Source organism: Ictidomys tridecemlineatus, chromosome 14, assembly GCF_052094955.1.
Source record: "Ictidomys tridecemlineatus isolate mIctTri1 chromosome 14, mIctTri1.hap1, whole genome shotgun sequence".
NCBI classification, from domain to species: domain Eukaryota; kingdom Metazoa; phylum Chordata; class Mammalia; order Rodentia; family Sciuridae; genus Ictidomys; species Ictidomys tridecemlineatus.
In genome coordinates this window covers 33,781,339-33,801,133 of record NC_135490.1, presented here as the reverse complement: position 1 = coordinate 33,801,133, position 19,795 = coordinate 33,781,339, and the positions used below count along the sequence as shown (strand labels likewise).

General features: G+C 41.2%; 1 protein-coding gene across 10 annotated transcripts in view; it reads left to right on the top strand.

Annotated features, from left to right (window-relative positions):
- Irf2 (interferon regulatory factor 2) overlaps window positions 1-19,795 on the top strand; it is an 86,527-nt gene that overhangs the window by 9,917 nt on the left and 56,815 nt on the right. The window contains exon 2 of one of the 10 annotated variants that reach the window (XM_021729065.3): window positions 15,002-15,201. The exons of the other annotated variants lie outside the window; for them this stretch is intronic. Coding sequence (XP_021584740.2) covers window positions 15,037-15,201 — 165 coding nt within the window. The 5' untranslated portion in view covers window positions 15,002-15,036. The remainder of the gene's footprint in view (window positions 1-15,001; window positions 15,202-19,795) is intronic. 10 annotated transcript variants of the gene reach the window in all.

Below are 19,795 nucleotides of genomic sequence, written 5' to 3'. Positions count from 1 at the left end.
AGACTAAACCAAACCTGCAGCAACGAAATTCCCAGCTGCTCAGTGGGTCAGAGCTTTCCTGATTGCTTTCTTCCAATAAAAACACAGTAGATTAGTTTTAAGTGAATTCTAGTAGGTTTAGGGATTTGCAACTGACAGAAGAACAGAAAAGTATAATCTCACTTTAAAATAATAATCCTAAAGGCAAGTCCTTGTTGATTCTTTCTTAGGATGCTGGGATTTTGTTCATATGGGAAAATTTTAACTCATGGAGTGTTTAGCTTACCTTTAAAGGTAAGGAACTTAGGAGGAAGGAGAAACAGGGATAGAGGAGTCAAACATGAGACTCAAGAAGATGTGCTTGGGATGTGGTAGGTTCTGGTACTCCCAGGGACCCGCAATAGTGCTAATGAAGGTGGGAACTTGGTGAGCCTGCAAGGGAGGCCCCCGGAGTGAACAAAGATGAATCTCTCCCTCCGTTTTTGGGCATGGGGTCATACTGCGAATGTGTGAATTCAGGGTAAGTTGACAATATCATAGGAGAGGATTTGCTTCTCTTACAGGTGCTTTGAATGCATCATGGCTTTGTCATTCTGGAAGGTCAGGTGACAGTTTGGGAGGTGGGTAGAAGAGGGTGCTCCACTGAAAAAGCTATTCTGATTGTGCAGTCACTTATTCAGTGGGTCTTTCTTCACTGCTAACTGTATGGAGAGGAAGGTAGACAAGAAGAAAAGTAATCAGTGTGGAGTTGAGTTAGCCCGTGGACGATCTCCATTCCTCACAGTTAAGGACCTACATTATTCAGATAGAGAAAACAGAATCAAGCCACTAGGCAACTAAGAGAGAGCTCAAGCAGGGACCGTTAATATTCTGTGAATCCCCTTCAGAGTCCCTCTCCATGGGCTGCACCAAGTTGTCTCAGACTGTGGGGGAAGAAGCCACAGTGCAAATATGACAGGTTTTTGACCTAGGGTAATAATATATTTTATTTTTGAAAACACAGATTCTTGGTACATTGTAAAATAGGCATAAACCAACATATTTCATTCGTGTTTTCCCACAGTTCTTCCACATTCAGTTTGGTACACAGAAATGCAGAACTGATGTGTCTTTTTGTCATTGAGGAAAACTGGTGTGGCTAAGTCTGGATAGTTCTCTTCATTACCAAGTTCCCTCTCCCATCTGGTAGACACTGTCACTAGCCCTGCTGCTTAATAAATATTTCTGCCCTAAATTCCTCCCTGGAGGAGGGAGCTGGGAAGTCCTGGTTTTTTTGCATGATCAGTGGAGGCTGAGAAGACACCACCATGAAGGGCAAACTGGCCCTTAGTTAGTTTTAGAAACACATCTTTACTGTTGCAGGTACCTGTGTCTCTGTAGCTGTACATTTCAAGTCACCTGAATTAAACAATAGTTATCGTCCATAGAGGACTGAAAGAAGCAGTGACAGCAAGCAGTGAATTCATGAATTCATAAATGCATGTGGGGTCCTTCTTTTTTTTTTATTGTGGCAACATTTACATAACATAAAACTTACATAATAATCATCTTTAAGTGTACAATTCAGTGTGTTAAGTACATTTGCAGTGTTCTGAAACTGTTACCACCATCTGTTTCCAGACCTTTGTCATCATCTTAACCAAAACCTCTCTTCACATTGTATAGTAGCTCAGCTTCATTCAGCCCTTGGCAACCCCCTTTCTATTTCTGGCTGAGTGAATTTGACTATTGTAGGTACCTCACAGAAGTGGATCATACAGCATGTATCCCTTTGTGTCTGACTTATTTCACTTAGCAGAATGTTTTCCAGGTTCGTCTGTGTCCTAGCATGTATCACAACTTCATTCCTTTTTAAGACTGAATAATGTCCCCGTAATCATGTCCCTGTATTTTGTTCATCTATTCATCCAGGGTCGCTATTACCTTCTGGCTGTTGTGAATAATTTTACTATGAACATTGGTGTGGAATGTTGGAGTCCCTGCTTGCAATTCTTTCAACTCAGTGGAATTGCTGGGTCCCGTGGTAATTCTATGTTTAACATTTTGAAAAACCACCACAAGTGTTTTCCCTAGTGGCTGTACCATTTTTTTACATCCCCACCAGAAATAACATGGATTTCAGTTTCTTCATCTTTACCAAACATTTGTTATTTTCTTTCTTCTTCTTTTTTTTTTTTTTTTTTTTATAAGAGCAATCCTAATGGCTCTGAAGGGTTTCTCATTATGGTTTGATTGGCATTTCCCTAGTAACTAATGACGTACAGCATCTTTTCATGAGGAGAAATGTCTATTGGAGTCCTTCAGCTATTTTTGAATTGTTTTTTTTTTTTTTTTTTTTGGTTGTTGAACTATTGGATCGAGTCATTCTTTTTGTGGTTTCCAAAAGAACATTTTAGCATGGCCTGAAAAACTAACCAAGATTCTCCCTCGTTATAGTATGTGTAGAATGTGTCACAGTTTCATCATTTTCAAAATTTGAAACGTTGTGAGGCTGATGAAACACAGGTTGGGGAGTTAAGTTATGCTGGAATGAGGTGAATCAGAGTGCACTGGTAAATGGAAAATCAGATAAGAGCACCCAGCCTTCTCATAGAATGCTAAAATTGAAGTTCCCTTAGTGATTACAGTTTGCCCTGCTGAAATCAAGTCAACTGCCTGGGGTTTTGAGGCCAGATGAAGTTCTTAGTATTGTTGAACTAACTTATTTACTAAGCGTCGTAAATAATTTATATTTTGAATCCTGATATTTCTGGTGAGAGGAAGAACAGCAGAGCTTTGTATATGGAAGAGAATTAATTATAGCAGCTACTTGTAGGGGAAGCTCTGTGTCTAGGGACTCCTGAGAAAGACCCTCAGGGGCTCCTTGCTTCTGTGGTGTCTCAGGGTAAAGGTGAGCAGGGCAGCCTCAGAATCACAATGAGGGCTTAGGAAGTTCAACACAGTCCTCTCAGTCATGGTTCAGTACTACTTGAATGGATGGGAGCCATTTATTACTGTAATAACAGATATGCTAAGTAAAATTATTAAAAGCATTTGTGTATTTATTGTGAATTATCAGCAGAAGGGGAACTCTTTATCCTGACAAGAAGTACAGTAGATGAAGAAATTGAGGGAAACATAACTTGTATGGTAGGAAATTTATTGTTGGCTTACTTTGATGTGCTGCTCAAAAGTTTTCGTTTCATGCAGTCCTTCTGAAAAGTTGGTCTTTATTGAACAACACAGCCTGGCAAGGTAACATCTGGAATTCGACAGTGAGTTGTTAATATTTGGGAAAAAGATACGTAACATCTCTGTGACATAAGGCAGTGTAGTAAGAGGAGTTGCAAAATTCTTATTCCCTTAACGTTTGGGACAGAGGTTTAAAAAAGTCCTTAGAATTGGCTGTAAGTACTGTGAAAACAAATGATAGCGAGGAAATTAAATTGAAGACTCTTCTGCAAACAAATACTTTAAATAAAACCCTCAGATGAATTAATTCCTTCAACAGACGTTTTTGAACAGCTGTGTGTGAAGCACTGGTCTGTGAAGACTGTGAAGTTGAAAATTTCCAATCCTCCTTCTCAAAGAGCTCGAAGTTTATTTAGTGAGGCAAGCAGGTAAACAACCAGCTGCAGTAACAAAAATAAGGAAATCCAGGCTTCAGAGAAACACAGCCAGCAAAAGGCTGAGGGAGGGAGGGCAGAGGAGGGCCCCTCTCATGGACCAGGGGAAATTGGGGTGCGCTTCACCACTGACTTCTGGATGGAGGGGGGCAGAGGCAGCTGGTGTGGTATGGGAGAGCAAGCCATTTTTGGTTGAAAGAACAGCAAAAAGCAAAAAGGTCGAAAATTCCTTAAGCTGCTGGTTCCTGGAGCGCTCCCTGGTGTAGCTGGAACAAATAGATCAGCGGGGAGTGTCAGGGCCCACCTCGGGTGGCTTCCTGTATCTGATTGAGGGCTTGTGTTCCTGTTTCCCAGTAAGGAAAGGTTTTGTTCTGGGGATAAAGCAAGGTGTTTTTGGGGAAGGTTACTGAGCATTTGGAACATTTTCCCCCTTTACATTTCAGAAAATGATAGATAATGACTGTTAGCAGCTGTGTTTGTCACAGCTGTGCACCTGCAGTATGTAAGAGGATGTGTAAGGGAGTGTGCATTTGGAGTCCATTGACAGGATGGGCATTGCTGAAAGGATCGGATTGTGTTTTTGATAATAACCAGGCCTGGCCTGGCTTGGCTCAGCTTGGCCCCCACCCTGTCCTCCCCTTCCCTCCCTCCCCCCTTCCCACTGGGAGGGAACCCAGAGCCTCACACTGCTAGGTAAGCTCTCTACCACTGAGTTCCACCTGGGGAGGTTTTAAACAGGAAGTCATTCCCAGGTACAAAAGCACTTTTTTTGGATTTTCTTTGTTTTGATTTTGATTTATAAAGAGGACGAAGTGATTATGGATAGATTTATAGTAAGTGAAGAGGGGAAAGATCAGTCATTTGGATAAGAAACCCAAGTTAGAGAACCAAGAGAATGCAGCAGGGTGGAGGATTTTAGGATTCTCCAGCAAAGGTGCTCTTTTCGACTTTCAGCCCTATGGAAGGCTGTGGAAGGGCCTGGTGAATATTTTCTTCTCCTCTCCTTTTTAAAGATAACCGCTGGGAAACTCTGTGTCTTTTATTTATTTTGAGGTGCTGACAATCCACCCAGGGCCTGAGGTAGGTTAGATCTACCAGTGAGCCATAACCCTGCCCCACCCCCAGCCCACACAGTTTAATTCCAAGCCTAAACCAGAGGGACCTGGAAGACCGGAGGAAGTCCAGGTTGAGGCTTCTTGAGGTCTGCTTCCCCAAGTAAGACCGAGATGGAGGTGGTGCCGCCATGGGAGTGGAGCCCTCCCCACAACCGGGGGTTGACTGGCTGCAATGAGAACCATGTATTAGATGTTTTCTGGACTCTTCACATTCCTTTAGGAATCAGGTGTGAAGGTCTTATTCAAAAGTCCCAGATAGTTCCGGGGTTTGTTTCAATGTCCCACACTCTACACTCCATTGTAAGTAACTGCCTTTTTGAACCAATGATGAGTTGGAGAGTGCAGGGTAGCACTTGGCCCCACAGAGTGACCTCTGTGTGTGCAGTGCTCCATAAATGTTGGTGGCATTCAATTGTAATGTTGCTTTAGTTCTCCATTTGTTATTTTCCATCCAGAGGCAGACCTGGCTATTAGCATCACAAACATCCTGAGCTGTTTTCTAATGGGGCTGAGGACCAGACAGCGTGTGGGAGGCGGGAGGCATATCAGTTGTGTTTGGATCCACTTGGATGTATTGGGTATCTACCCAGTTAGTCAACAGGGACCTTTCCCAAGGTGCAAGGACAGTTGACTCTCTGTTAATTAGCCAGACTCACTCAAGCCTTCCAGCTGTTTCTCTACCACATCCCTCCATTTTCCCTATAGCACAGTTTCTCACTATTAATAATGGTTCAAAGTCTCCTTTAAATCCCCCCCTTTTATTCTTGTTGTTTCTCTTCCTTTTGTTCAGAATGTTGCTCCTCATCCCTCAGTTCAGATGTCCCTTCTTCTTTGAAGCCTTCCAGAGACTTTCCTTTCTCTAGGGCTTTTACCTAATAGAGTAAAACTTCAACAGGCCTTCGAAACAGTTCACCTCTCTAAAATGCAGGGTCACATGACTTCGAGGTGAACCAAATGAGGTAAACCAAATGATGGAGGTGAGTCAGATACAGAAATTGAACCAAAGACCAGCTGTGAAATGCCCACGTCTTGTCTTTGTGTTGCCGTGCCTGCCTCCATCATTGCAGCATAAGCTCTTTGAGAGCAGAGATCATGTCTTCTTTCTCTGTGTTCTCCACCGAGCTCTTCTTAATGCTTGGCACATGATGCTTTTTATGGTGCTTGGCTCTGTAAGGTTTTTTGAATGAAATGTTGACTAAATCTAAGTCAAAAGTTTGTTAACATACTTAGCTTGATTTCCCTGGAAAATGTCTCAAATATAGTAAAATGATTCTCTTTCAGCTTGCATGCTTTTTTTTCAGTAATTTTGTTTCCCTTATTTATCTCTTGTTCTTAATAAGTTTATCCATTTCAACTTGTAGTTAATGTCCTCTGGCTTTTCCCCCTGTCCCCTGTCCCAAGTGAGATCTCCAAGGAAGGATTCACCCAGTTTGTTATCAATAAATAATGACTACATATTATTATGTGTAAGGTGTTGTGCTTGACAATTTGGAAGGTTCAAAGATGTGCAAGATGGGATTCTTGCTTTAAGAACTTTATACAGAGGGCTGGGGGTATAGATCGGTTGGTAGAGTGCTTCTCTTACAAGCACAAGGCCCTGGGTTCAATCTGCAGCACCAAAAACAAAAAACAAGAAACTTTGTATAAGCTAGTTTTCAAGTATGTGAGGTTATGAACTTTGATTGCATCAGAAGGTGGAAGGAATCAGTGGGAGAAGGGGTTGGAAAGGTGGGATGAAGGTGCATCATGGTGGCCAGGACTCAGATTGTACTTAATGGGCGTTGTGGAGTCATTGAAGGATTTTTGACCAAGTTAATAAGATGTTTGGGAAAATTTATCTAGATACTATTTTGCAGGCTTGGGAATATACTTCTACTCCAGAAAATGGACCATGGATACCTATTGCTCTTTGTGGAATATTCTGGCTTTGTCTTCTCTGCTATTAGGCAGAGCCTGGGCCCTACCATATGAAGTTTCTTAGGGGAGACCAATGCAATCTCATCCTGTTCTTGTCCTACTAATATAAACTACCTTCTATTTATTTTTTCTCATAGTAGCTCTGCCAAGTTGCTATTAAGATCTTTGTTTATAGACCAGGAGACTATGGTTTAGAGAAATTATGGATTGTAAGGGGTAAGATTACCACACCTGAGTTTGAAAATGCCCACCACATATACTCCAACAAGGAGAGGAAAGCAAACCCTTGTGGCTCAGAGAGAAGGAAACAGAGGACAATGGATGCCACATGCGACTTCTGACAACCATTTGGAAGTTGTTGTGAGGCAGTAAATATCTTCAAAAAATAATTAATGACAATCCTGTATCTTACAGAGGAGAAATGTATCCCTGCTTCAGAGGTAATCCTGTACTTAGAACAAGTTGTAATTTTTAAAAAATATTTTTTAGTTGTTGATGGACCTTTATTTTATTTATTTGTATGTGGTGCTAAGAATCGAACCCAGTGCCTCATGTTCATGAGGTTCATGAGAATCGAACCCTTGCATGCTAGGCAAGTGCATTACCACTGAGCCACAACCCCAGTCCCACAAGTTGTAATTTTGGCTCTCTTTTCCAGTTGGATTCAATGGTAATCAGGGTGGTTTATCCCAAGAACAGAAAGAACTGTTGGTGAAAACTATAGTGCATCAGCTTGTAGTTTGTATATTGGATCCTAACTTGATTGGAACATTACAAGTTGCATTGTATGGAATAATAATAATAATAATAATAATAATAATAATAATAATAATAATAATAATAATGTAACTTTTATTGCAAGTTTACTGGAAGAAGGACAACTCAAAGGAAATCCTCATAGTAAAACTGGCAGCAAGAAGGAGATGGTCAGGGACAGACTGTGGATGTGGAGTGAGGGAGGCAATTGTTATCCTTTTTCAGAGCAAGTTTTTTTTTTTCTCCCAGCAAACTCTTTGGGGGAAGGCACTGGTTTTTAAAGTAGTGAGCCAGTGACAGGCTTGAATTCAGATGACAGAAAACAATTTTATCATTTCATGCAAATAGTTTCCTTTGTTAATCTGCTGGCTCACTGAAGAATCCCTGCTATTTGGCTTTTCAAGCTTAAATCCTGAAAGTATTTCCATCTTCCTTCTCCTTGTGTCCCTGTATTCTTAGTGAGGTAAAACATCTCTTGTAGTCTGTCATATGGGAAGTGTAAAACAGCTGGGTACATGAACCACTAGCATGGTTCATTCATACATTTCCCAACACGCCCCTCCTCTAGCTCTATCTAAATTATCCACTTTGTGTCTACCCTTTTCCCACTTGCTCCATCTTATTAAACTTTTCCCACATACAGACTGTCCCTGACCTAGAATGGTTTGACAAGACGATTTTTCAACTTTCTGATGATCTTTTTTGGGGGTTTGAGATCTGCTGCAGGATACTCTGGTGATGCTGAGCAGTGTCAGGAGACACAACTCCTAGTCAGCCATGGACCAGTATGCTATGTTGCTAGGTCATGAGATGCAGTAGATTAGCTGTATTAAATGCATTTTCTTTCTTTTCCTTTTTTTTTTTTTTTTTGTACCAGAGATTGAACCCAAGGGCAAGCCACATCCCCAGCCCTTTTTTATATTTTATTTAGAGACAGGGTCTCACTTGGTTGCTTAGGGCCTTGCTAAGTTGCTGAGGCAGGCTTTGAACTTGCAATCCTCCTGCCTCAGTCTCCTAAGCCACTGGGATTACAATCATGAGCCACCTGCCTGGCCTTAAATACATTTTAAACTTAACATCTTTTCAACTTATTATGGTTTAATCAGGATGTAACTTTGTCACAAATTGAGGAGTACTTTATTGCTATTAACCCAATGTACATGAGGACAAGGAAGTATCTTGTGGGATTGTGAAGTTTCTGTCTTAGAAGGATGTCTCCCGGACATCAACCTTTCATAAACAAAAAGGAGGACAATCTTAAATGAACTCTTTCCTTAACCCCCAAAAGGAGAAGCTGTGCCCAGAAGACATGCTGATTAGCGGGGGAAATTGGGTTGCTTCTTTTCCTATTTTCCATATGGAAAGAAGGTCTGAAAATTCAGAATGAACTTGAGTCCGTATGTTTGGAAATCCTTCTGTGATTCTTGCTTTGATGAATTGCAGAAGATGGTGCCATCTAGATTGAGGGCCAAACACACCCAGTGGCCCTGATGTAATTTTAAATTTTAAATTCCTAAAGGTAACCCACTCTTTTAGGTAGTAAATGTTTTATATAAATTTTTCTAGAAAATACTCTAAAAAGATGATGGATTAAGAAATACCCCTAGATTTTCATAATTTAGATGTATCTGGAGAATAATCTATCTGTGCAACTTTACATAGCTTTCTTATCATTTTTTTTTTGCAAAAACAGATTATGTTTGTATCTGTCACAGATCATGGTAGATTTATTTATTCATATTTTAAAGAAAGCATGTTTCACACATGACTAAATGACTTGGGAAACATTTCTGGAAGCACGGCTGAACGCAAGGGTGCCATGTAAAAGTTTTCATACCTATGGCCAAGCTGCTGTCAATCTTCTCTGAGCCCCAGGTATGGATTTGACTTCTTTAACTCTTGTTCTCCATTCATCAGGTAGGATAGGTGTGCCTGGGACAAAATCTGTGCTATTTTCATTCTTTACGAAACTATAATTTGGATTTTTTTTTTTTTTAAGGAGAAAACAGTGGACACTTTGGAGAGTGAGCCCCTCTGCTCTGTTCTCACCTGCTCCCCCTGCTTTCTTATGCCCCTCGCTTCTGCTGGCTGTACAGAAAGGCAGGAGACTGTGCGAAATATTTTACTCTTAGAACCCGTCTTCCTGTCTCATTCTCCATCACCCAGATGTTGGTGGGACTTGGCTGTGTGCAAGGATGCATGTAGGGGGTCTCGTTGATTCCCTGTGTCACTAAAGAAGGAAAGGCAAATAGAGGTGCCAAGGTTTTCCAGAACGTGCTTAGGTTTAAACTCTGGATTGTCTGCTGCTGGATTTGTTGAGATGGACTGCAAAACAAAAAAAATTAAAAAAAAAATGTGTTTGTTTTTATCAGCATAGCCCTGGGGTCATATAGAGTCAAAAGACTTCCTCTTTTAGGAAAAGTCCCAGGCAGCTCACTTATCTTCTTGTTCCATCTTTCTTTGTGGGTGATTTGTATTTTTAATTGTCCTTCACTCGGAACAAAGATTGAATCAAGCAGAAAGTGTTGGGAAATGGCACAATGAACATTCCGGTTTGGTTTTGTGTTTTCTTTCTGATGTGTGGGGCGGGGGGGGGGGGGACGGGACTTTAATGTTTCATGTTCCTGATGTGAGGAAACAACTGCCAAAAAGGTGAGGTGTCCAAGCACACCAGTTTTTTAGTCTTTAGGTTTGAGGACCCAAAGGGCACATGTAGAAAAAGACTTATCTCCCAGGGGTTTTCTATTACCAAGAAAACCCCTAAAAATTGAAGCTCTTAAATCCTTAGTTCTCATGATAATGGAGCTCAGTGTCCAAGAATCAGCTTTGGCATGTGGTCTTGTGGACATGTGACATTTGGCAGTGTCCTATTTAAGTGAGGGTAGTAATGATACCCATCTCATAGGTACCAATACAAGACCTTCATAGTGGTTACTGTGAAGTCAAATGAGAAAATGTATATAGTTCAATGCCAAGTGCATCTAGATGCTCAGCAGTCATTGTAGTCATGATCACCACTACCACCATCATCCCATGAGGAATCAGGACTGTTTATTTTGTTCTGTTTTTTTTCTTGGAGGCAAGTTTTGACTTTCGCATGTATATGTTTATAAACAGTTCTATTAAGTAATCTGTAAATGTAAGAACCGGTTGAGTATTTTGGCCTTTATAGTTAGAAGTTCTCTGGGAACTCCTTCACCTTGACCCTCTTTAGCCTTCGTAATTTTTTTCGTTATATTGTCAGGAGAAAGTGTGTGTTGAGATCTCTCAACTGAATTTCTATCCAAGTGTCATAGAACCTAAGCGGTTCAGTGCATATCATTCTTCTCATGTTGCAATGATGTATTTGTTCTTTCATTCAAAATTCAATGATAAAAGAAATGGAGGAGGTAAACTTTTCAATCTTTTTGTGTAAATTTGCACTTGTACCACTCGACATATTGAGTCTTATTTCCTGCCATGGCTTTCATAGAGGAGTAGAGACATGGCAGTGATCAGTAGCTTGTGTCCAAAACTCAACAAATGATGTGGATCTCATTCATAGTATGTATGTAAACAAAAAATAAACCTGATTTAATACTTATAATGGTATTCTTTATAATAAATTTAATTTTTGAAATCAAATATTTAAAATGTCAAAGGAGAAAGAGCAATGACATTAAAAATGTCATTGTAAAGGAAACTTAGGGGAAGGTATGTTAAAAACATGTTAAATCTTATTTAAATCTTTTCTTGTTTTATTAATATGTATTTTATGTATTAGGTTGGTATAGTAGAACACTTAACTCATATTGCTAGATAGACCTGATTTAAAGGAAATAATAATTTTAAATGGCTACTTAGGATTTCAAATTTTATTAAAAACATTCAAGAAACATATTTTCCCACATTGCATTCAACTTTTCCATTTCAGAACTAAAAAGTGGTATTATTCATTAAATTAAGTGTAGTGTGTGCCAGATTAATTTGTAATGTCACTGTAGTTTAAGGAACAAGATGTTGATTTTCCTGTATGGCATGATAACAATAATATATTCCAAAGATAGAAATAACTTGAAGTCTACAGTGGGACCAAAAGCCTTTAAATGCAATCCAAAAAGCTCTGAAAACTGAAAGTAATTATCATGACTCATTTGGCCGTATAGTCTGCCCTGAATTGACATGAAACTGTTCATAGCTTTTATTTATCCCAATCAGTATGCTGTGGAATTATACTGTGTTAGATTAAGAGGTTCTGCCCTAGATACTGCTGGGGCTGTTATATATCATACCTTCTCTCTAAAATCCAAACACTTTTAAATGTTGAAAAATCCTCTGGTCTAAAGATTTTGAATAAAAGATGGTGGGCCTATTACCGGAGTGGTATCTCCTACAACTAGAGGTCTCTCACCTCTTGGAGGACAGTTTCTCTTTATATCTGTTTCCAAGATAACTATTATAACAAGGCCCCGTTCACACTCATAAGTGTTCCATTTTGGTCAATAAATTATATGGTAGCCATACTAACCAACCTGTGAGTTCTTGATAATAGGCAACAAGGTACTAGTGAGCACTGGTAAGTTTCTCATGAATTCCTAAATATGAAACTTTGGATTAAGTAAGATTCCATATTATATTTTGCAAACCTAAAATAATTTAAAGCATTTTTTTATAAGAAATAATTAAAAAATATATACACCTCTGTCATTCTAGGCAGAATTATCCACAGCAATATTTATTTTATAGCAATATATCATTTTTTCTCATTACCATTGCATATGTGTGAACCTTTTCTTACTAGGCTGCAAGCTTTCTTTCTGTTCTCCCTTTGCTTCTCATGATGCCTGTTGTGTATACAGTAGTCTCCACTTAGCCACAGAGGATACTTTCCAAGACTCCCAGTGGATATTTGAAACTGTGGGTAATTGAATATATGTGGATAGCATGCATATATATTTTTATTTTTATATATTTTTTTCTTATACATACATACCTAAGGTCTAATTAGGCACAATAAGAGATTAACAACAACTATAATAAAATGGGATAATTATAACAATATACTATAGTGAGTTATTTAAACCTTATAAATTGTTTATTTCTGGAACTTCTCATATAATATTTTCAAAACACAGTTGATCTTGGGTAACTGAAACCATGGAAAGCAAAACTATGGCTAGGGAGATTGCTGTAATGTTCTTTAAAATATTTATTGAGCACTGGACTTGGCTGTACTCTAAGCCCTGGGGACAAAGTGATGAACAAAGCAGAATTGACTTTGGTCCTCATGAAGAGTCTCATGCAGTGGTGCGATCAGATTTGTGGATCTGCCTGGCCAGGCCAGGGAAGACTATGAAGGCTTGTTGAGGAAGTAATTTTGAAGCTAGATTTGGAAAAGGAGGGGAGAATCTCCAGTGAAAGGGGACTCACTTGAGGTTGAGGGACAACAGGTGCAGGGCCTTGGGCAGACCTCTGGTGGAGGTTTGGGGAGCAAGGACAGCAGAGCTATAAGGATGGGATCCTGTGCATGCGACATCAGTGGGCTTTCAGCCGTCCACTGGTCCACTGTTGAGGTCTTATTTGTATTTTTGAAAGAATACGCTGCTGCAGGACCAGTGCTTGATTCAGGCCTGGGGGTGGGTGAGGAGCCTTCAGAATGGCTGCTTGGTACAGCCTTTGTAGGAGGAAGCAGTTGTTCTTGGTCCCCTGGTTTCACTTTCCATTCATACAGTGTCTTAGCTGTTCTCTTGGACAATAGTTCTATGTGCTCGGCTTGGTCCTCTGAGGCCAGAGGAGTGACTGCAATGTGCAGCCAGGCTGCAGCAAGTAGAACTGAAGGTTTGTTCAGGCTCCCTCCCATCTTCTGCAAATGGGAAAAGTTGTAAATGAGAAACAAAGAGCAAAACCCTTACTCATGGTGGGCCCTTTTTGAGCCAAGTGCTGAAAGGCCATGGGACTGGGAACTATTGTCATGCTAGAAAGTGAAACTATGCTGAGAATGCCAGTTTTGGGGACTCTGGTGAAAACTTGGAACTGTTCAGAAATGTCCTGCTGGGTATTCAGTGGTGTGGGGGCCTCTGAAGGGCAAATATCTAAAATATGCAGCCAGTGTGTGTGTGGGGGGGTGTTTTTCCTCTGTTGCCACTTTAACCTGTGAGGTGGGGCAGTGCTTCTGGGAAACCAGCTTTGTGTTTTAAAATCTAAATAACCTCACTTAAATATAAGTGCAGGGCTGGGACTGAGGCTCAGCCGTAGTGCACTTGCCTGGCACGTGTGAGGCAGTGGGTTTGATTTTCAGCACCACATATAGATAAATAAAATAAAAGATCTATTAACGACTAAGAAAAAAAATTAAAAAAATATTAATGCAGAAGTTTGACTAAAGGTAAATCTTTGATGCCTAAATTTGAGAAACTTATCAAAAGTATGCAGGCAAGCTGTTTGGTCATCTTATTTTTAGTTTTTTATGTAACCAAACAATTTTAATGAATCATGGACCATCTCTACCCCTCTTCCCCAGGAAATGAAACTCAGAGGCTCCTTGTTCAGATAATTGTTCCTTGAATGAACTGCCCCTTATGGATGGGTGGATAAGTGATTGATGTATGTGTTTAATGGAGTCCCGGTGCTGGGATTAAGAATAAACTGCCAGCAGTTTAATTTAAGCACCACAGAGGGACTTTTCTGGAGTTTGTTGTATTTGCAGAAATGCTATCATTTTCATCCCTGTACTGTAAATCACTTACATACTTTGCTATTGTATTTCTTGCCAGGTCTTTTTCTTTTGAACTAATTTCAGACTTACACTAAGTTGCAAGAATAGTACAGAGATTTTTTTCTTTTCTTTTCTTTTCTGAACCATTGGAGTGTAACTTGCCAACAGTGACATCCTGTCTCTCCTGAATGCCTGGGTGTGACTTTCCTACAGCAAGGATACTCTCCAACACAACCACAGCATGACCATCAGAATCAGGAAATTAACAATGGTGTGTTGGTACTATTAATCCATAGACCCCATTCAGGTTTGCCAAATGTTTTTATAATGCCCCTCCTGCCAGATATCAATTTAACTGCTATGTCCTTTTGATATATTCTATCATCCTTTGAGGACTTCCTTGCTCTCTGGCCCAAAATTAGTAAGCAAGCATTCTTTTTTTTTAATATTTATTTTTTAGTTTTTGGTGAACACAACATCTTCATTTTATTTTTATGTGGTGCTGAGGATCGAACCCAGTGGCCTGCACATGCCAGGCAAGCGTGCTACCGCTTGAGCCACAAACCCAGCCCCAAGCGAGCATTCTGGTTCTGGTTTGTCTTTTGCTTTCCCTGGCCCAGCTTTGGGATCATCCATTTCTTTTAAGACTTTCAAGTTCGTTTTAGTGGAGATGTGTGTTTAGAAATGAAGATTTGGGCACTACATGTTCTTGTTCTATCGTTGTGTTGCTGTTACCAGACCCTCTTAGTGGACAGAGGTAGAGAATCTATTATTATTTCTATTTATACTTAATATTTTTACATCTGTATTTACTTCTGTATTTATTGAGATAGATGAAAAACCATGAGTTCACACCTGTTCCTACTATCCAGTCCAATACCTTGGATTATTCTAGTTTTCTTTCTTTCTATATTTGTTTCTTCCTTCCCCAACAGAGAGAAGCCTGGCTCCCATTACCCCTACTGTGCACATGTTCAATGGCATGTCCCCATCACTGCTCCACCACAATGAGGACACCCTCTGCACTTCACTCCTCTTGTTCTTACTTCCCGCGCAGGGCGGCTGCCGCCTGCTTAAAGCCCATCACCCTCCTCTGGGTTGCGGTCTGCTTCCTGCGTCTGTCCTTGCTGCCCAGGTGGGTCTCTGATCTCCTTACTATACACACCAAGATGTTGCCGCCTCCTCCCAGCCTGGTGGATGCCCTCTTTATGCCAATCCCTGGCACTCACTGCTTCTCTGCCTTCTCTCCCACAGTGCCTACTGTATTAGATTCCTACAGCTTCCATGACAAATGCCCACAGACTAGGTAGCTGCAAACAACACAGATTTATTTGCTCACAGTTCTGGAGGCCAGAAGACTAAAATCCAGGTGTCAGCAGAGTTGGTTCCTTCCTGGGGCTCTGAGGGAGAATCTGGTGCCCTTCTTCTGGCTTCTGGTGGTTGCTGCATTCCTTGGCACGTAGATGGATCACTCCAAGCTCTATCTCCAGATGTCTTCCTCCTTTCTGTGTGTGTCAGTGTCCAAATTTCCCTCTTTTTAAAAATATTTATTTTTTAGTTTTAGGTGGACACAGTATATTTAATTTTACTTCTGTGTGGTGCTGAGGATCGAACTCAGTGCCTCATGCATGCCAGGTGAGCACTCTACCACTTGAGCCACAGCCCCAGCCCCCCCAAATTTTCCTCTTAAAAGGATATAAGTCACATTGGATTTGGGGCCTGTTGGGGCTAAGGATACACCTTTCAGTATATGAATATAGAAGCTTGAACATGTCACCCTAAAATACACTTCTTTGGTGTATTTAGAGCAGATCATCTTGAGAAACTGCAGACATAGGAATAGCTCTGGAAAGCTGTGGTTTTGTTAAAAAGAAAAATTTTATTTTTTCATCTATAAAGAAAATCTTCATCGTATTTGTATCTGGAAGAGGTTTGCTCCAGACAGCTTTTATTTCCTGAGAGACTTTATCTGCATTATAAGATAAACTTCTCTCGACATGCATTTCTCACACTTCCATAACTTCTGTGGCCCCCAGCCCCCAGGAGCACCCAACCCTTGTTCCTTTTGTAGTTCAGGATGCTGTACAAACTTCAGTCACCAGACTCTTGTAGTCTTGCACTCTGTGGGACTCCCAAGCATATATATGTAATTAAATAGGGGTTTTCTCCTGTCGATCTGTCTTCTTCTTATTATTATTATTAATTTGTAGCCCAGCCAAGGAACTCAGGGAAACCATTTTTCCTTTCCCTGTAGCTCCATTTAAATCTGGTCTGACCTCATTTTAACTTGATTATATCTGCAGAGACCCTGTTTCTAAATAAGGTCACATTCCAAGGTTCTGGGTAGACATGAATGTTGATGGGGACACTGCTGGACCCAGAACATCTACTTTGGTCTGCCAAATGAGGTCATAAAGGAAGGGCAGGAGGGAGGCAGGGTAGAAGGAAGCTCTGTCTGTTGTTTTGAAAAGAATGTTCTCTATTGCCATATTGTTCTTATTTTCCCATCTAAAATTAGGGCACTGTGCTGACTTCCCGGCTCTGGACTTAGTGTGAGCTCAGGCTCACGTTCATTGTGAGGACTTTGGACTTTACCCCTTAGGACACCCCCTGACGTAAAGCATTCCAGCCCCAGATCAATAGCTGATAGTTAATAAAAACTCTAACCATTTTGGAAATATCTGCACCTTCTGCACAGACGCTGTAGGGTTAGAGAACACCCCATCCCTATCTCCCTGCTACCAGTTTCCAGGTTAAACAACTGTCTTGGTGCATGTTGGCAGCCAGGTGGGTGCCCTGATGGATAAATGCCATTCTTCTTGAGCACTTGTGGATGGGTGAACTTTCACCAGCACTGTAGAGGAGACAGCTGTGTCACTGTAGGACTCCACTGTCCATGGGGAAGGCCCCCGCCCCCCCCCCCCACCTCGTGTATGGGTCTTTATTATCCTGATTGTTTAAAAAACAATCTTGGCACTTTTATTTTTATTTTTTGCTTTATGTTCTAAGCATTCCCTTATGAATTAAATTTGCTTCTATAATCCTAATATTCTCTTGTTTGACTCTACCACATTTTATTTAAATATCATCTTACTGAGTATTTGGGTCAACATCAATTTTCTTTTAAATCTTTTATTTATTTTAATTAGTCATACATGACAGTAGAATTGCATTTATGTACGTTGATATACATAGAAAGGATATCATTTCTTATTTTTCTGAATGTACATGTTGCAGAATCATATTGGTCATGCAGTCACATATATAAATAATGCTCTTTAAACATCCTTGACCGTGAATTTTGTGTCTGCACAAACTGATTATTAACTATCAGCTATTGATCAGATAGTGGGCTAACCACCTATACATGATCTTATTTAAATTTTACCATAAACTCTGAGGAAATCACCCTCATCTTGGGTTCTGCTGCCCTCTGCTTTTGGCCGCTGACGCAGTGCCATGGGAAGTGGGTCTGGTTGTTCAGTGAAGCCCCCACAATCCCCGCCAGACCTCAGCTGCTTCTAGAGTTGTAGAGAGGGTAGAGGAGACAAGGGGATCTCTTAGATCTTTAGGGAAGTGACAGGTTGATTTCTCATTTAATGTCACAAGTCCCCAAACCTCATCTCATATAAAGAACAGTGGTAAAAGATGCAGCACTGGCCACAGGCCCATGCTCTGCCCACTTGGGATGGACACAAGCGCCAAGGAGGTCTTCCACACCACCCTGCCAAGGTGCTGTGCTGTCTTGCAGGCATGGTGGCTGTCAGACCTGGAATGCCATCCTGCATGGTGGCTACTATCCTGCTCCACAATAAATAAGGACAGCGCTAGACCCCATGGTCATGACATTAAGAAGTTCCACATTGTCAAGTTAGTAAAAGAGCCAGACAAGACTGGTTGCAATTAACATCCAAATATTTCTTAGGACTGTCATATAATTAAGAGTCCTATAAGTAGCAGATGAATCTACATTGGTCAGGGAAAAGCGAGCGTTTATTTATTTATTTATTTGCTGTAGTTGGACACAATATACCCTTATTTATTTATTTATTTTTATGTGGTGTCGAGGATCGAACCCAGGGCCTCACACATGCTAGGCAAGTGCTCTATCCTTGAGCCACAATCCTAGCCCCAGGAAAAGTGTTCTTGTAAAGGTAGTATTAAAACTGTTCCTTGAAGTACAGGACAGACATTGCTGAAAGATTTAAGTAGGTTGGGGTATAATTTTGGGCCATGGGAGTTTGACACTCCTAAGGGGTCCTGATAATAGAACAGATCCCCTTTGGAGTGGGAAGCAAAATGACGTCATAGTTCCATGTTTGCTCTTCCTACACACTGAAATAGCAGGAGGTGGGACTGGACAAATACTAAAAGTGCTTAGTCCTTCAGTGGTTTTCAGCACCTTAAATAAATGTTAATGTGAAAGCAACATTAAGGTAGTGGAACATTAGCTTTCAAAGGGATTTATTTGTGTTCCTGAAATAGTTCTGCAGGTTAATTAGTAACAGCCTGGGCAGGGCGCACTTTCTTCCTCCTCTGCTTCAAAAGACCCCTCAAGGACCTGGTAGCCTATGTGTTGGGGCAGGTGACTCTGCTTTTTTGGCAGAAGCAGAAACTAAAATGAAACAACTGGAGAATACACTCAAAGTGATGCAAGAGGAAAAAGTCCCTGCCGGTTCTTTCATGTTGCTTTCTTAAAAGGGGGGAGGGAGGTGGAGGGTGGAGAGCAGGAAAATACTTTTATTTGGAGTATGGGTGTGGGGAAATATTGTTTTCCTAGCGCAAGCTACAAAAATAAGACTGTGGTTGGTCAGGATATGCAGTATGTTCTGTTGATTCCCACTTGCCAGGAAGGCACTGAAAGGGGCAGGAAGTGTGGGTGAACAGGGGGGCTGGGTGGGGGGGGGTTGGGAAACTGCTTATCAGGCACAGTGCCTGCTGGCCTGTGGCTCTCTGGGCCCTGGCTGGGGGCCCTTCAGCACAGGCCTCAGTGCGGATGCCTGAGGAGACCGAGGCATTGGGCCCTCTGTGCCTCTTAATAGAGAGCCCAGTTTGGCTTGCCCATGCAGGCTTCATCCAGAGGCTAAAAAGAGCCACTGATGCCTGCTCAAATCTGAGCTCTGCCACTTGGCAGCTCTGTGAGCATGGACAGGTTACTTAATCTTAAGTACCGTGGCTTCTTCATCCATAAAATGGTAGCTTCACCGAACCTACCTTATAGTGTTGTGGTGGGTCAGGTGAGCTATTATTCCTGATGTGCTTAGAACTCGCCTCACAAGCATCTAATATTTGTTAGCTAAGGTAAACTCATCATGGTGTAGTGTGGACACTCTCTTTTCCCACCGCCTTCATGTCTGGTACAGCCACTCCCCAATCCCCACCTCCTCCAGCCACACCCTCCCAGGCAGTTATCCCCACAGAAGGTCCCCACTTACCACCAGGTTGTGTTCCACAGGTGATTAAGCTTGCAGACTGTGAGTCAGGCCTTTTAAAACTAAGATTTTCTCAATAGAGTACAGTTTTAATGTCAGGTGGTACCTGGCTCTTGGGCAACTCCACAGGAGTGTTCTCTGCTGATATTTTGTTCCTGCCAGACACCAGACTGTTAACTGAGATTTGGAAAGATTAGAACCGACCTTGAAACCATGTTTCCTTTTTTGGTGACAAGGGTTTCCTCATTCATGCCAGCTACATATGAGGTGTTCAGTGGCCATGTGCAGCCAGCATCT